Source organism: Clinocottus analis, unplaced genomic scaffold (genome assembly GCF_023055335.1).
Source record: "Clinocottus analis isolate CAN_PGR_092001 unplaced genomic scaffold, fCliAna1.0.p SCAF_9, whole genome shotgun sequence".
Lineage (NCBI taxonomy): Eukaryota > Metazoa > Chordata > Actinopteri > Perciformes > Cottidae > Clinocottus > Clinocottus analis.
This window is the reverse complement of record NW_027176251.1, coordinates 3,209,962-3,227,069: the sequence shown is the minus strand read 5'-3', so window position 1 is coordinate 3,227,069 and position 17,108 is coordinate 3,209,962. Positions and strand designations below refer to the sequence as shown.

At 44.3% G+C, this 17,108-nt stretch overlaps 1 protein-coding gene across 4 annotated transcripts in view; it reads left to right on the top strand.

Moving 5' to 3' along the window:
• The window catches only part of ptprub (protein tyrosine phosphatase receptor type Ub), a 147,377-nt gene extending 137,846 nt beyond the window's left edge, over positions 1-9,531 (top strand). For all 4 annotated transcript variants that reach the window (XM_068569314.1, XM_068569312.1, XM_068569311.1 and 1 more), the window contains 5 exons: positions 1,102-1,416; positions 4,194-4,319; positions 6,323-6,480; positions 8,282-8,417; positions 8,525-9,531. In XM_068569314.1, the coding sequence (XP_068425415.1) occupies positions 1,102-1,416; positions 4,194-4,319; positions 6,323-6,480; positions 8,282-8,417; positions 8,525-8,587 (798 nt within the window). In that variant the 3' untranslated portion in view covers positions 8,588-9,531. The remainder of the gene's footprint in view (positions 1-1,101; positions 1,417-4,193; positions 4,320-6,322; positions 6,481-8,281; positions 8,418-8,524) is intronic.
• Positions 9,532-17,108: the final 7,577 nt, after the last annotated feature.

Genomic DNA, 17,108 nt, shown 5'->3' with positions numbered 1-17,108 from the left:
GCAATTTATATACAACTATAAATAAAGAGTACAAAAAAAAATTACCCATCAAAAAAGTCATTAAAAATCTATAAAATCCTTCAGTCACTGTTTGACTGAGCACGACAGTACAGAAAAAAATATATTTGCATTCATGATGCAATTTTTAAAATATCAGGAACAAAAGGATTTACTTCAATGGAATTAGTAATTCTGCTGCTAGTAGCAGCAACAATATTATACTGTAGTAGACCTAGTACTACTACTGTACTTGTACTACTACTACCACCAACAATAGTAAAGCAATAATAATGTGTCCAAAAAAATGTGTGTTTTCGTGCAGGAGGATGTTTGTTCCCCTTCACTTTTGATTCTGTGCGACTGCCATTGAAGTCCTCTGCTTGGTTTGTAGGAATGCTCTCAGAACATTTTATTAGATGTTGATTAGGAGAGAAGAAAGCCAGCTGTGTTCCCACAAGCTTTACCTTCCCCCCCCCCCCAGCGCTCAACCAGCAGCCGCATTGATTCCAGATTTAGCATTTCAAAGTAATAATGGAAAAGGCTCACGCTCCTCCTTTTTAATATCATACAGTTATATTCTTTACATTAAAATGACAATATAGATATTGCTTAGAATAAGTGACACTGTAGGTTGATTCCACACTTTGATTACTGACGGTTAGTTCTTCACAAAGGCAAATATTTCATGCCTCACTTTGATCTTGTCAACGCATTCGTCTGGCATTATTTCTGCGAGCCTCTCGGCTCTCTGTTTGCCTTTCTGCTCATCCCACAGTCTGCAAACAGCCGACCGGTAGTACCGCTCGGCAAGTCACAGATCTATTATTGATGCTGCGTATTAATGATCAAACTACTGTTTTTTTTCATGTTGTCTCATGTAATTACGGCTAAATGAACAGAGAGTTCATCAAAGACAATTGGTATGCAATATTTTCCTTTCAATCATTTGAATCCGTTTGTTAATGTGATGTTAGTTTCTTTCAAACGATGTTATTTTCCTTCCTTCCCCCTCCTCCTCCTCTCTGCCATCGTGTCTCACTCCTCCTCACGCTTTCCATGTGTGTGATTCTCATCTCACCTCTTCAATGTTCCCGTTTGCAGACGCTCAACTCGGTGACTCCCCACCTGGACGTGGAGGAGTGCAGCATCGCTCTGTTGCCCCGAAACCGAGAGAAGAACCGCAGCATGGACGTCCTGCCGCCCGACCGCGCGCTGGCCTTCCTGGTCACCACCGAAGGGGAGAGCAACAATTACATCAACGCCGCTCTCGCCGACAGCTTCCACCGGCAGGCTGCGTTCATCGTCACCCCTCACCCTCTGCCGGGCACCACGGCCGACTTCTGGAGGCTCGTCTTCGACTACGGCTGCACGGCCGTGGTCATGCTCAACCAACTCAACCAGTCAAACTCTGCCTGGGTACGGTCAAAGCGTTGTACACGGGCTTTTATTGCCATTGATTTTGTTGACAGCATGAAGGAAAAATGTGTGAGTGCACTCGCACAAGAGCCGCGGTTTCGCTGCGGAAGTTTTTTTTCTTCCAGTCTCGAGGTTATCTGAACTTTTCTGAAGACTTATTCCGGCCGACACCGCCGTCACTATTTCTGTCTCTTACTGTGCTCGGGATTAGTTCCTTCTTGCTATTTTGTTGGGCTTTGATCCCTGACCACATTGATCTCAAGGCATGACTTGATAACTCCCACCCCAGTTTTTCCTTCCACTCCTCGAGTTACATTTCTGAAGAATGGGCTTGCATGACCCTTCAGCCACATATCGGGCTTTTTATTTGACTTATAGTTGACTTTTTGTCTCATGAGCATGTGTCTCTTTCTGTGCTACAGTATTTCTGCTTCTTTTTTTTTTTTACATTTGTAATAAAAGCAGGAACACAAAACAAAAAGAAATCAATCAAACTTAGTGGAACACAAGGAACTAAAATAGTGTGTCGTTTTTATTAAAGACCAGGTAATACGGCGTCATAATGAAAAACACTTAAAAAGTCCGCAATAGATCCTCAAAGTCTATTCTAAGCATATTAATGATTCACACATTAACGTTGTTGTGAAGAGTCTGGCAGCCAACTGTTGAGCAAATTGAGCCAGCCTATAATTTCCTGATTAAGAGAGATGAGCAGATCATTAATTAAGCGTGAATGAAACAAAAGCATGTAAAATAGCCCAAGTGTCATGAAGAGAAAGGGGTGATTTCATTCTTTAACTATTTCTCAGGTGAGGGGAAAAGAGATTATGCCCATTGTTGTAATATAAGGGTCCAGACTGATAAAATGTAAATCCCTGATTTTCAGCCGAAGGAACAACATACTCTGAAAGCTGGCACAACCTGACGACAGACGTGTTCAGCCAATAATTAAGATCTCCATTTTGTTGGAGTTAAGCTGAAGGAGACTGGCAGACAACCAGTGCTTAATGGCAGATAAACAGCGATGCCGCTGAATTATTCAACGACCTTGGGACAGGTATGACTTGATATGATCGGCATAATAATGGAAAGAAATGCGGAGACGTCACGCCGTCTAAGAATGTAGCCTCAGAAAAAAACATGGGAGAAAATAAGATTAACCCCAGGATTGACCCTTGTGGTGCGCCACACTGTGAGGAGGAGCGCTGACGGATACGATGCAATTTGCGGTTCACAAACAAACTCGATCAAGGACAGCTCCAGAGATACTTAAACTCTGAATAAGAATCTTTTAATCCGTCATTCCAGCTCTCATCAATACATTATTAACAACTCTCACAAGGACACGTTCAAGTATTTGTGCGTCAATTTTGATATTACCTTGTGCAGTGTTAACACCTGTATATTTAATGGGTATGAATCACTAGTGAGTTACATAAACGCCAACGGCGTCCAAGATAATGGCTTATGCAGAATATAGATTTTAGTTTATTCCCATGAATGCTTGATTTACATGCTTTGCTTGTTTAAACATGAAACATTAATCATGTGAAATATGTATTGCATTGTATCACAGCCTAAGAAAAGCAGGTGCTTATTTTAAATTATGGATCTTTTTACCTTAGATTTCTACCTAATTGTTGTAAAATCATCCCATAACATGTATTTTGTGTTTCATTGACAATGCTCTGATGACAATGACATATTCTTATTAGGTGTAAGTAGCCGTAGTGGCTCTACTGTTTCTTCATTATTAGATTACCTTATTAAAAAAGGAGAATTAACTTAAAGATCATATTCATCTTTGCTGATTTAAGTGCTTTAACGTTGTAACTGTAGAACAATGTCAATAAGTTATATTATATGTTTAACCACTGTGTTAGATGTGGTCATTAAAGCTGCCGTTAGTAACTTTAATAACACATTTTACGGCTAAACATTACACGGAAATATGTTTCTGACGACATTTGAGGCGAGCAATAGCCGATGCGGTGGCAGAGGTTCATAATTGATCAACTTTTAGATTGACAGTTTAATTGGAGTTCACAAACTTCACAAGCAATGATTGACAGCTGCGTTAGAGACTCCTCTGCTCTGATTGGTCGTTGTTTTTTGGGCGTGGTGGAATCTTACAAATGCTCTTCGGAGCAGAGGAAGCCGCACTTTTTCCAAAGATGATCATTTTAAGTATGAATAGAAGTTATTTACATTGAAGTTATCAACTGCAGTTGTTTTGTCTGCATGCTGTTGTGTAACAGAAAAGAAAATACAATAAATTGTGGGCTCCACCTGTTCAGTCCCACATTAATCTGCGCCCCGTTAAATGTTTTTCATCTCTTTTCTCCCAGTGCAATGCGGTTACTTTTGGCTCTCGCCTGAAAATTCACTTATCGCCCTTTTTAAGTTGTTCTTCGCAAGATCTCGCTCTATAATCTGTGATGGAGTTCATTTGTGGCGCTGGAGCACTCTGTCTCCCTCTCGCAAGCTCTCAAAGCGCATAACATCTCTCGCTCCCGCTGCTGCTCGCCTCATGGACACCACTACGACACCGTAACGTACTATAAGGACAAGTTATACCCCCCCAACCCTCCCACTGCATATACACACACCCGTTCACACACATACTGGGTTCATTTGTGTCATCTTAGCTTCTTAAAGTTCTTCTCTCTTTGATAGCAAAAGTGTTTCTTGGCCAAAACCACTGAAGAATGCACGAGTACGACACGTGCTATATGTAATCTCTCCCTCTCTCTCTCTCCTTCCCCCTCTACCTGTAGCCTTGTGTTCAGTACTGGCCGGAGCCGGGCCTCCAGCAGTACGGGCCGATGGAAGTGGAGTTTCTGTCCATGTCAGCAGATGAGGATGTCATTACTCGTCTGTTTCGGGTCAAGAATGTCACGAGGGTGAGTCATTGCCGTTTCGGGGGGGAAAGCCTGCACCTGGACATGTTGTTCCACTCGGTGGTATTTCACAAAGTGATAACTTGACCCTCATTAGAAATGCATTAGCCGTGATCCTCACCGGTAATTCAGATGTGACATTTTACCTACAGAGCATTTAGAGCTGCCAGCTGAAATGTGCATATAAAAACCACCTGACACGAGTCCTCAGAGTCAAAGTACTATAGACCCGGCTGTACAATTACTGTGTACCGGAAACCTTCGGATGAGGATTTTAATTTCTATAAACCTTATTGTGTGTGTGAGAGGCTTAACGGCTGAATGCTCCACTTGATGCTAGATTTCTCCGGTCTGTGCCTTTGCATATATCTTGCTATTGCTATGTCTATATCTTTGCATATACACATCGGCATTTCTTCAGTGTGTGCCTCGTGGAGCAGAGGGAGATGTCAAATAAATACCCTTGAAAATAAATACACTGCTAAATTGTAGCCTGGAGATTTGTAGTGAGCACAGTAGCACATCAGGAGGAAGAAAAAACGTATTCATAGACTGTATTATAAATACGACAAGGGACATTGTTTTGGTATTCAGCAGTCCAGAAAATTGAACCAGTGTTTCTACAAGATGTTCCCAAGAGTGATACATATTATAAGAACTTTGCACGAAAAACATGCAAGAAAAGCACATTAACATGCATGCAATAAAGGTCAGTCCCTCTCTTTTTTTGTTCCATTTCTTCGTGTCATTACCTAGATCCTTCTTCCCTCTCTTTTGTGCTTGCAGGCATACTAAAGAGGGAACTTTCCACATCAAAATGCATGCCTTATCATCAGTGACGGCGTTCTCTTTTCAAGCTGCGAGCTTGTTTTGTTCAAAAACAATGTCACACATTTCCCCCACTTATCTAGCATGTATAGAATTAGGAAGACGTTTATGAAACGGGTTTTATGAAACGCACTGACAGCTCCGTCACGGTGGAGGGAGCACAGGGGATGTCACTGTGGCCTTTTTCGCAACTTTCATGCTCCAGATGTGTGCAACTGTATCGGTAATTGTGTCTTCCCTCACATGTTACTGTGTGTGTGTGTGTTGGTGTGTGCAGGTATGGTTTAAGCCTGCACATTTGCATAAGCTCATGCATACTGTTCAGGATCACTGTCAACCAATTATTGAAGAAATCTGTATGCAAGGCGTTTCCTCGCTGCCATTAGAAAGCAGCGCCACTTTTCCTTTCCCAGAACTTCCGTCCTTGATTGGCGTCCTCACCTCCTCTCTCGGCTGCCCCCGTCGTCCCCCTCCACCCGGTGGCACCTTTCTTCTCCTAAGTGCACACCACTGTCGAGGAGAGGGCGACTTAACGCAGCATGGGAGAAATCAAATCGCACCGAAATAACACACACCTCTCCCCATCACTGCCCCTCCAGCAGTGCTTTAGTGAGCTTTCCTTGTATGCTTGACAATGATATACAAGGGCAGGGAGTACAAGTCAACCAAAGTGCAATGTAAGCATATATATGTGTGGGTTTGAGTGTAGTGCAAGGAAAAAAAAAAAGAGTACATAGTGTAAATCCCACATCTGCTAAGGCAATTCCTCCATGCATCATTGGTGTCTTTGCCAGCCCAATTTGCATGACTTACAGTTCTCCACTGGTGCTTAAGTATTAGGCGAGATTCTGCAGGACGAGGTTATGAACACACAGGGACCCGTCTCCAGCGCGGCGGCGGGGCCCCGCTCACACCCGCAAACCCATATATCTCAAAGTCAGTCTGCTGAGCTGAGCACGGCTGGGCGCGCCGGCACGCAGCCCGGGGGAGAACTCAAACACGGCGTGTTAACTGGCACGACTCAGAAACACTGAAACCACCAGAAGATGTAATGCAACACAAACAAGGCGGAGAGCACGCGCGCGCACAGCCACACACAGTATGACGGGGCTCACGGTCCATGTGCTTAATGTTTCTCTGTTGCGTCCCCCCCCCCCGGCCCCCCCTCTTCCTCAAAGCTCCAAGAGGGCCAGCTGGTGGTGTGTCAGTTCCAGTTCCTACGCTGGTCGGCGTATCGAGATGTCCCGGACTCCAAGAAGGCTTTCCTCAACCTGCTGGCTCAAGTGCACAAGTGGCAGAGGGAGTGTGGAGAAGGACGCACTGTCGTCCACTGCCTGTGAGTAATCCGCGAGCGGCACGCATCACGCGCCGTAAAATTAAAAGTAAAAAGAGACGAGGCAGAAATACGTTCAGTCTCTCTCTCTCTCTCTCTGAAAAGGTCTCAGGCGTGAGAATTACTGCTGTCGCAGAGTGACATTTTAAAAAAAAAAAAGGTGCAAAATCTCGTTCCACGAGGAGTGTATCACAAAAAACCGTGGTAAATCACGACCGTCTCGATGAGACGGAGGCTCGTGTCTCGTCGGCGTTCCACGTGGGTTTTTCGGATCGATGAGATTCGCCGCCAAGTTTTTTCATAAAGTAGAAAATCAAACTGTGTTGTAAGGTAGCGCAGTTCACAGGGGGCCCCTCTGTTGTCCCAAGGCCCCGGAGCGCACGCCCGCTGATGAATGTGAATGGGCCGTCCGGCTCATTGCGAACCCGTCGCACGTCTCCACCCCACCCACCACCACCACCACCACCACCCACCACCCACCACCCCATCCAAAAGCACATCACTCAGCGCTGTCACACAGCATTACCCACGACAACCCGGAAAGAGATTATGGAGATCAAATCAATTACGGCTTAATACAGAATGCGATGGCTCTCACTACAGTAAATTCAGGACTGCCAAGGCGCTTGACTACGATTGATTACTTTAATATTGCTTGTGTAGCGCTGCAGAGGAGTCCATGCCCACCTTCTCTGGATTTGTCTCAGGAGAGAGGAAGCGGATTGTCCTCCGCTGGTTTATTGATATTGCCTTTCATTTGTGATGACCAAGACAATATTTCCGAGGAAATGCCACACTGCTGTTGTTCCAATTTTTTTTTCCTTCTTTCTATGTACAGCTCGTCACGTGTCGCAATTTTCTTTTTTTTTTGCGTACGCTGTATGAACTGTGTCACGTGTTTCATGAGGTAGCATGAAGACTATGAAGACTACTGCCGCGCTCATGCTGCATTATTGTCTTCCAGAAACCACTCCAACATATTAGGAGGCTGCGATTGGACACTTGAGAGGCATTTGTATTTAAATGTGCTGCACATACGCAGCTCATGCGACGCGATAAGATCGGGATTGCAGCTTTAATGACCGTCGAGGTCTGAAGCTGCGCTGCGTCTAATGGAAGGCAAAGCGGGGCGAGCTCATTCGTATGGCACATTTTAAAGACAAAGGCGATTTTTTATAGTGCATGAATCACAATAAAATAAAAAAACGACTCTCCTGCCATACTCGCGCATTAGTGTGGATACCAGAGTTCAGACAAATATTTACAACTGATGCTCTGGTTCAGGTTGCAACCCGCCCACTTCACTTACTCTACGGCGCTTCAAGTTCTTTTTAGTGAAAATAATGTGTTAAAATGTCAGGATACTTATTGTTCAGCCCTGGAATTTGTTTCTACCAGACTAAATAATGGCTAGAACCATGTGAGCAACAATTGCGTGATATTATTACATCAACTCAGAACTCTGGCCGGACATTAAAATGAGAAGTTCGCTTCGGGTTTGGTAACTTCTTTCTGGACTCTGATCTGGTTCAGACAGAATTACACTCCACGGCTGTGTGAGGCTGTTTTTAGGCTGAGTGGTGCTTGCAGCTGAATGCGAAAACCCGCCTGCTAACATGCTAATAAACCCAAATCTAACATTCTGATCGGGGATGACCAAAGACCGTTGTTGACAGTCAAGATGTTTTATTAAAAAAGCAGCAAAATCAACCTCATAGTGGCAGAATTGGCATGGGGTCGCCAAAGTCATGCGGCTTTCTAATCTGAGAAACATTAATGTCTGTCCATCCCCCCCCCCCTGCAGTAACGGTGGTGGGCGCAGTGGGACCCTCTGTGCCTGCAACATCCTCCTTGAGATGATCCAGTACCAGAACATGGTGGACATCTTCTATGCTGTCAAAACGTTACGCAACTGCAAACCCAACATGGTCGAGTCCTTGGTAAGAGACACAAATCAATAAAAAAATATATGTGTGTTTGAAATTGGCATCAATATGTCTATGATTATTCATGCGTTTTCACTTTTGAATATTTCATTTCCCCTCAGGACCAGTATCGGTTCTGCTATGACCTTGTCCTGGAGTACTTGGACTGCTTTGAAGGTAGATAGCAACCAAATGTTGACCACAGCGGCAGTATTCCACCCGCTGGAGATTCGATTTGAGGCCGCCCAGTGACCCCTCGACCTTAATGTTTGGACCTAAGGACTTGGCAATGAAAGGATTGGAAAGAAAGGAGATAAAAAAAATTTAAAAAAACTTTGGTCAAGGTTCTAACTTTTAACCTTTAATGTACAGCTGTGATTTCCTCCTTGTTGGTGATGTTTATCTCTTTTGATATTTCTTTTGTGCTTTTCTCGATCCTCTTTGCCTCGGGACTGGAGCATTTTGTGCTAACGGTGTCTGTAGCGGGAAAACAATACTCGGAGCTACAAAATGGACCCGTTTATTCTGAAGGAAGGTCACCATGGCCGAGTTTCATCGTTTCATTCAAACGGCGAAGGAGGCTGGATGAATATCCAGAGTCAAAACTGAATGATCCAAACCTGGAGACATTTTCCTTTTCCCTCAAGAGCTACATACGACAACAGTCCACTGTGGTTGTGGCATGATTTCTCTACCATACCATAAACTGCCTTACTCTCTGACGGATTTATTCAAATCACTGAATGAAGCAAGATGGTTGTCATACTGGTGTATAAACAGCAACAAAGAGATTTGCAGCATTAGGATAGACCGGCTCAGTCCTCAACAGTATTGATGCAGAAACTGTACAGTAGTGCAACGTGTTGTATTTTTGCCATAATGTTTGTGCTGGATTACCATGTGTGCTCTCGGTGGACATTTCCAGGGACCACAGCGCTGGGCCCGGTGCCACCACGGACCATTCCTGTCTCATTACTGTCACGGTGCCAATCCCGTTTACTGACTTGAATTCTCGATTTGCTTTTCCTCTACCATCTTGATATATGCCTACAAACATACAGTGTGTACCGCATCAGCTAACGTTCACGCTCCAAAGTGATTGTTTGTATTTTATATGCCCAGCAGGAAAGAAAAAGGAGCGACGGGGGGGGGGGAAACTGTTCAAAATGTCCCGACATGCCATAGTGTTGGTGTGAAAAATGATGTTCCATTAATGCCGTGGTGACGTGTCTAAACCAGTGCTGCAGGTTTGAGTCTGTAACTCCTTTTGCTCCTTTTCGTTGTCTGAGGCACTTGGTTGTACTGTGAACTGTCTCAGCAAGCTAAACCAGTTTGACTTTCACCATCACCCCTTTCACGAGGGGCTTCATTCAACTATTTTGACATGGATATTAGTTGTTGTTCCTAGTGGTGTAAAATAAATAAAGTAAATATATATAAATAAAACGGGGCATTAACATTGTGCAAGGAGGACAAATGCTACTTTGCGTCAACGCTCGTGACTGGTGTTTTCACAACGGAGGTCATTATGGTATTTTAAAATAGAAAATGGTGTTTTGAGAAGAATGAATAGCAAGAGACCCGTAAACCCAGATGTTTTAGTCATCACGGACCTGATCGACAAAGAAAAGCCACTGTTCCAGTTCAACACCTGGAAACCACTGGAAACTATTAATGCCTGAAACATTGAACAAAACTCGGGCGGCTTGGCATGTGTGATACACACAATGACCTGCGTCAGCCTCCACCCATGACCCAGAAATGAATTATCTTTGTATTTTAATTACTTTTTTGACATTTTCTTACAAGAAGCACGAAAATATCTATTCCCCGCTCAATTTGTGCCCTTTAAAAATATATTGCGCTCCACCATATCTCCTGAAAGGTTTTCCGAGAGGGCGGTAAAGGTATCGCTCCAGGACCTGCCCTCAAGGACAAGGAGAGACGCCTTGAAAAGCCCACGGAAAGCGGTGAGAGACGGCAGCTAGAGGAGCTCCGCTGCCAGCTGGTTGCTCCGGTGGGAGCTCCAGAGTACGACGGTTCACTGATAGAGCAGCGTGTTTTTGATGATGAAGAATGAGGCGAGCTAGCGTGTAGTCAGAGGTGCCTGGACACTTTTTTTTTTTTTTTTTCTCGCGGGTGAAAGGAATGTGTACATACAGATGTAAATGATGTGATGTGAATACCATGTGAATAATATACTCTATGTTTGCCGAGAGTGAAGACGTACAGTAATTAACCACTACATAACCACGAAGGTGAATGTGCTGTAAATGACTATTTTGTGAGTTGTTTTTTTTTCGGGGCCGGGACTTCAAACAGCCGAGTGTGACCCCAGCGTCCCCGAGCGCCCGTCCCAGAGCTCTGAGTAAAAACATGTCTGTCAAAGCATGTGCGAAATCCACTGTGTGCTTTGTATTTCCTTTAGCTCCTCGCAGAATATCCCACATCCTTTGATTTCAGCTGCTGTGTTTCCCCGGCAGCCGCCGCGGCTGTGTGAGCACATTGTACTTTGGCCATTCCAAAAGCTTTTTATCGTGACTTGAGCGACGGCGACTGACCCACCGAGAGGACCGACGGTTTGCGCCCGTGTTCCCGTACGAACCGATAGCACACGACGTGCACGATGTACGTGTGGGGGACGAGGTGTGTACTCCACCAAAGAGATGGAGGAGACGGATGTATTTAGAGGTCGGGAGAGGGGTTTGTTCTGAACAATATCGGCGCTCGACAATAAAAGAACAAGGGGGAAGGAAAAAAAAGATGTGTGGTTGTCGACTTATCATTGGATATTCTGTCAAAAAAGAAAAAAAGAGGATTGGTTTGTCAGCAGAAGCGGATGACTGAACGCTAGACATGGACTTCCTGTCTCGCCTCTGACCCCCCCTGCGGTTTCTCACACGGATGTGGTCTTTTAGCAGTTCCCTTCGCTTTGAACCACATCGACCATTGGATCGCTCCCCTCCTTCTGATCTCTCATTTCTTTTCTCTCCCTTGCCCCCTTTTTTACCGACCGCCAGCCTCTCAACCCCCCCTCACCCTCCCATCCCCAACTCCTCTTTCATTACTTTCATTTCTCCCTCTCATCCTTCTCCATCCTTCTCGCTCTGCTGCACTGCCCAGAGTAAGGTGACTCCAGACCACAGACTTCCTCTCTCCCTCCCCTCGGCCATGTTGAATAATGCAGCGGTCCTGCAAACTGATCCAGTGTTTAGCAGAGAGACAAGTCAGATTAATTAAAGGACAAGACCCCCCCCCCCCCTCCGCCCTCCTCCTCCTGCTACGGATTCACCGATAGATTGTTTGGAAATTGATCAACCTTGACAACAAGCTTTTGAGTGTGATAAAGGAGTGCCTTGGTAAATGCAAGAGTTCTTTGGATGAGATTGTCCATTAGTCATGGCATTGAGAAAGAGCAAAAATGCATTATAGATGACAGGATAAGGGGCTCTTTCACTGAGGCAGGCCATTTACACTACCCTATTTTAATCTATACGATTTTTTACCTGGAGGAAAGTCGGCCTGCTAAAGAGTGAAATCCTTAACCTCCGGCTCCATCGTCCTTTGCCACTCAATTTTGACCGGTGGTTTAAATTGATCGGTAATTGGAATCTTATCATTTAATTCTGACGCCGTAACAACTGACGTGTGCGAGGTAGCTTATCACGGGGGCCAAGATCCAACTCGGTTTTGTCTTTTCTCTCTGGGCTTCCTGTCTTCTACTCCGCTCCTGACGGGCTGGATGGATGTCAGCCTCGCCGGCTCCCTGGTGAGTCTCGCACCAGACACACACTCTCGTGGTGTTTCTCTAAAACGACAGCGAGGGCCGACAGTTCAGCTGATGGATGGAAGGAGGCCGAGCAGCAGCTGCTGCACGCGCTAAAATAGCCTTTTCTTGTTCTTTGTCAAGTACATTTGGTTAATTATTTCAACAGTTTGTCCAATACTATCCACTACTTTGAACTTACTATTTCACATGTTCTATCCTTTGATTTAACTTTACCACTTAGACCGTTTATCCAATACTTTTAGCTAACTATTTCAACCAGTCATTCGTTACTGAAAGACTTTGAGCATGTACGCATGGCTTTCCTCTCATCTCTCAACTAATGGCCAACGACTTTTAGCTAACTATTTCCGTTTATCCGTTATTAAAAGGTAATTATTTGTAATGATTTTTTTGTGGCTGGTTATTTCAAATGTTATTTTCTTGCTAGCTATTTATCAACTACTTGTAGCTAACTCTCAGCTAGCTAACCAGAAACAAGATTTCCTGCATTTGCAATTTAAATAAATGGATGTGTAAATGGATCAGGTGTTTGAACTTAGTTGGTGGAAAGTGTGTATTTTTATGGATATATCTTCTCCCTAAATGCAAGAATGTTTTATTATAATCCACCAACTTTGCGTTTACCCTCTAGCAACGGCAGCAACACCTGCTGGGATATATAAATACCTCAGGTTGGGAGTTACTGCTCACATATAGCTACAGAAACATGATACAGACTATAAATCTCCTCGAGGGTTTTTTAGCATTTGCCAAATGCTATGTTTCAAAGCACAGTGGTGTATCTTAATATTAAACATTTTTTTGGCTTTCATGCCAAATGCTAGATGCAGATACAACTCAATATTCTCTGGGAGAATATTGTCACAAAAGCTTTTGAGGGTGACCTTGCCTATGAGCCCCAGTCAATAAAAAAGAAAAAAGAGAATCATATCCTTTAACACGGCATGGAAATAGTGTTGGAGGCTTTTAGGAAGAGGGAGAAACTCCGGATCAATGTCGCCTAATATATGATTTCTCAGACGCGATACAGATGTGTACACAGACGGATCTTCTCCGAGGAGAAATTCGTCTTCTCTGTCTGTGCATTTCTTCTATTTCCAAGGTGAAATGTAAACACATACACACACACATCGGCTTGTCTTACCATGCTGGTGGTACTCAACTTCTGCCGGATAGTGCAGCCGACAAGACAGGTGGCTCCAGCTTTGTGCTCAGCAGAGCGAGGACGAAGTAGGAGCCGGCCAGATGGCTCCGTCCACCACGCTTTCCTCGCTGCCATAGTCGGTCGGACTAGAGCCCTTATCTTAGCAGTGTGCTCTCAGTTCAGTGAAAGTCATGGTTCACATGAACGTGTTTGAGCAAAAAGGTGCTCCTGATGGTTCCAGCCCGGATCATTGAGGCAAACAGGAAGCTGGAGACAGATAACCAGAATCATAGCGGACACGCGAGCAACTCAAGCGTCCATTTCCTCTTTATCACGCTCACCTTTTGCTGTGACAAAACCATTCAGGGATGCTTCCACACACGGACACCTGCCACCTTTAACGCAGGAAGCTTTGACCTGTGTCATGTAGTGGCCTTGAATTAATCCAATGGAAGGGAAACAAAATGGTTGGCAAGAAGCGGCCACAGGGAAACAAAATGGTTGGCGAGATTGGTGCAAACGGCGCAGATTGGTGGTGTGAAATCCGAGGGAAAAGCAAAAAATGAAGTTTGCATAGTGTTCAAATATTAAGGTTATGCAGAGAATATTGCTTTCAACCCTCCTCCCCTCCCCCCATCTTGATGTACATTACAATCTCAGGTGAAGCAGAGGCTGAAGTTATTTGGCCCCCAAGGATAATCTCTCGTTGTTAGCCGGCTACACATATAGAGTTGTTGAGCCTTGAGGGTTCTGGGGAGAAGCTTGTAAATGATCTCGTGTCAACATGAACCATTTCTGGGTTGTGGCAATAAAGCAACTCAAAGCTGCCATAAATTTGAGAGATGGGCTTATCAAAAGGTCAGGCCTTTGAGGGACTGGCTTAGCAACTGGATTTATCCTTCAGGTTTTTTTTTTAGAGCAGAAAAAGGGAGCTGCACGCGACGCCGACGGACATCAATCACACTTCATTGTGATCATTGACGCCACTTCAACAGGAACAGACGTGCTTTTGAGGTAGTGAACAAACACCGGGGACATTCCCTCGTCAATAAAGTGGATGTTTCCTCTTCATTGCTGTAAAAAAAAAAATAAAGTTCTTACAATGACTTAGGCACATGGCAGCTACTGTATTTTACCAGCGTCTAAAGAAATGGTAAATAAACTAATTTGTATGTATTTCTTTTAGCTGTGAGCATTTATGTCTGAGACAGCGGATAATTGCATGTTCACAGTTGAGTCTAAGTGTTGATTTATAATAGTAATAATACTTAATATTACATGAGTGTTACATAGGATTTGTATTAACTGCTTACACAAGTTGTGTTTGTTTTTAGACCATTAATTCAAAGAGCTGCTGCCAACTTTCAAGGCACTTAAACACAACAAAGCAAACACTCTCCGTGCTACCAGTGTTTATTTTCCAGGTCTCTACAGTGCGAGTCTCCATTTCATCCAGATGTCCCTCGTCCCTCCCGTCTTTATCTCCCTCATTCCTTTTGCCCTTTTCTCAGAGTGCATTTGTTCAAATAAATGCAGCCATGGGAGGACAGTTGTGCAACTGATAGTGCTACAATAACCTCGGGGAGAACAACAGTCGTCCTCTACTCCCTCATCTCTCTCCTCCACCAGACGCCCCCGAGTGTAGGATGCTGTAACCCTCCTCATCCCCCCCCCGACATCCCTGGAGCCCTGTGTCCTCCGGTTCATGCATCCCTGTAGTAGCAGGCTATCTTCCTCCTCTCATGGCTGAGTCCTTTTCCGCTAGTTGAGAAAACACTTCTTCGCAACCTCAAAGACAACGTGGCCTCCAACACTACTCCTTCTCAACACTTTGTCTTTCACACTAATAGTGTAATTTACAATGTCCTCATTTCATTTAGCCCCTCAACTTGTGGAGATTAGTCACTCCCAATGTGCCTCCTATCACTTTATTTTGTTGCATTTTCTGTGTTTTACTGTGTTTGCGTTGGACCTGGGGATGGAGGGCAGCTCCTTTTTTTTAAGACGACGAGCAGATGCAATCCAATCAAACACTGAACATCAAATATCAACAGCAATTTAGTTTATGTTGTTCATCAAGTTAGGGTACACATTGCCCAAAAATAGCCCAATCAAAGCCCGCAGCTAAAATAATGAAAAAAGTCTGGCCATCAAAAAAAAAAAAAACACCATAAAATGAATACATCTCTACTGTGATTGGATTCCATGAGTACCCTTAAAATATTTTGTGGGTTTGTTATTACAAACAACCACTTTCACATTCAGAGGTTTATCCCCCGATCCCGACAGCTCTTCTGAACATTTGAGCGTCTTTTGGCTTTGAAGCCAACCAGCACAGCGACAGGCCAGAATAAGTCTCCACGCTTTCATCAACCTCGATTCCAGCAGCACACAGCTGTTGGAAAAAAAACAAAAAACGTGCTAGCTGCCTAGCACCAAATGGCACACGCACTCCATCGGAGACTCGCAGGTGAACAAAGTGGAGCATTTAGCAGCTAAAGAGCCAGACGGTTGGTCGAAAGGGGAATATAATACTTCAAGATTGCATGACATCTTTATATGGCCATAATGAATAATTCATGTTGGTGTCATTCACAAACCACTGGCCTGGCTCTCAGCAAGGAACAAAATGCACCGCTGAAGATCACAAGTTATCACGTTGTCTCTGATGTGTTTCATCCGTTCTTTCCCTTTTGAGCAACCTGGACACCTCCTGGTGATGACGAGTCTTTTTCAAGTCAAATAAGCATATCTCCCAAAATGTCAAACTATTGCTACGATTTAATTTCATTGTCATTTCACTTTATTCTTCTGGGAGGCTTTTTTTCCCTCCAATTACTGCCCGTCTAACTTAATTTTTCACGGCATCTGCTCATCTCGTGAAATTTGGCCGACTGAGCTCATCCTTTCACTACTTCTGATTACACCTGCCATACTGGTGTAACATTTACCCCATCGCCCTGCAGGTAAGAGGACAGAGAATTTGTTCTCTGGGTTTAAGTGGCTTGTCTCTCGCCTAGAGAGAGAGAGAGAAACTGTCAGTATCATGTTCTGGCCTTTCACTACCTTTTAAACATAATGAGAGGAAGGAAAGAACCATTTCTCTTCATCTGTCTCGTTGGCTTTTTCCATTTTCGATGCGCGCTCTGGATTCGCGCCATGTAGGCCGGGCCCTCGGATCTACTAATGCAGATATGAACTCTTTAATATTTCATTCCACAGGTCGTCTGTACCGGAAGAATACCTCCTCGCAACAAAAAAAAAAGGAAAGAAAAGTCTTCAGAGACCGCTGTCAGACAGGATAACAACAGAATAATTCATGGTCCCCTCCAGTTGAATGTCCTGCTTTGCTTACTATTTTCTTCTTCTTTGAAGCCTTTTATCAATTTCACTCCTGCTTTTGCAATTTCCCTTTTTTATTTGTCCACCCATCTGTTATTGTTTCCCTTTTCTGTAAACCGCATCCCCTTTTAAGCTGCTTGTCCTATTATTTTCCATCTCTGCATGCAGCCTGTTCTGCGTCGGGTTAGAAGAGAGGTGGAGGTGCGACTTTCTGACAGCTGTTGCAGTGGAAGTCTTGCCGGCCCGCATGTCAGCTGTCTGCTCTGCTGTGCGAGCGAGGTGACGGGGTCATGACATGCCTTGCAGATACATATTTTTGATGTTGTTGTGCCACTCACAGTGGAGAGAATTCACTCCTCAGTGGGAGCCACTTTCTCACGACACAGCCACCACTCCAACTTGGCAACGGCAATATGCCGCAAATCAGTCA